The sequence below is a fragment of the Sphaeroforma arctica genome, assembly GCF_001186125.1.
Source record: "Sphaeroforma arctica JP610 unplaced genomic scaffold supercont1.6982, whole genome shotgun sequence".
Classification (NCBI taxonomy): Eukaryota; class Ichthyosporea; order Ichthyophonida; genus Sphaeroforma; species Sphaeroforma arctica.
Genome location: NW_014033576.1, coordinates 658 through 1,530, shown reverse-complemented (window position 1 = coordinate 1,530; position 873 = coordinate 658). Strand labels below are relative to the sequence as shown.

General features: G+C 41.7%; 1 protein-coding gene across 1 annotated transcript; it reads right to left on the bottom strand.

Moving 5' to 3' along the window:
- Positions 1 to 391: 391 nt before the first annotated feature.
- SARC_15919 (hypothetical protein) lies at positions 392 to 559 on the bottom strand (the record flags this gene model as incomplete). Its single annotated transcript, XM_014289968.1, has 1 exon — positions 392 to 559. A coding segment is annotated over one exon (168 nt), but the record flags the coding sequence as incomplete, so codon positions are not given.
- Positions 560 to 873: the final 314 nt, after the last annotated feature.

Sequence of the window (873 nt, the reverse complement as noted above, 5' to 3'; positions counted from 1 at the left end):
TATATATGCAATCATACACAGGCTTCAACAGACATAGAAGAGATATGTACAATCATGAGCACAACCGTACAAAGCTAACAAAACAACCCCATACCGCGAAGACGTCAAGTCTGTACGTTTACTTGACACACAACTTATTTGGTTTCCAGAGGTTTGATGAAAACAAACAGCACGAGGAACCGACATTAAGATACAACACTACATCGTGAAGTACATTACATGTAGGTGATAATTGGCACATCCATCACACACACAGGAGAGACATACAAATACACACGCACAGCTCTCCTATACACCTGGGAACACCTCCATGGTAACATTGTGTAGTTGCACACTTAAACAACACCCAGGAAAGACATACACAACCACACGCACCACTCTACACGCATACCTGAGACGAGGAGAAGCCCGTACGCAGCACGTAGCACACAACTCCTTTGCTGTCTTTATGCTTAGCCTCTAGCAGCTTAGTACCGCCAAACAGCACGTGCACTTTATCCACGCCTTTAATATCAAGTGAACGTTGTGGATCATCGCCCTCTTCAATATGCTCCTTCATCAGAGGGACACTCTCGCCTGGAAGAACGAGAATGACATCAGATACTTGGCAATATATATATATATACCAGCATACCAGTCCAACACACAATACATATATCATTGAAGATTATTTAGCGCCAAAACACCACAATACAGTGTATATTAAACCAATATCAAAGTATTAGATAGATATTAAATGTAGCATCATACCAGTTAAAGTACTCTCATTGACCACAGCCGACCCATCAATCAGTAGGCAATCGCAAGGGATGATCGCCTCATCGCCGGTTCCTATTAAAAATTATCGTCGCATACATTTTTATGAGTATATGT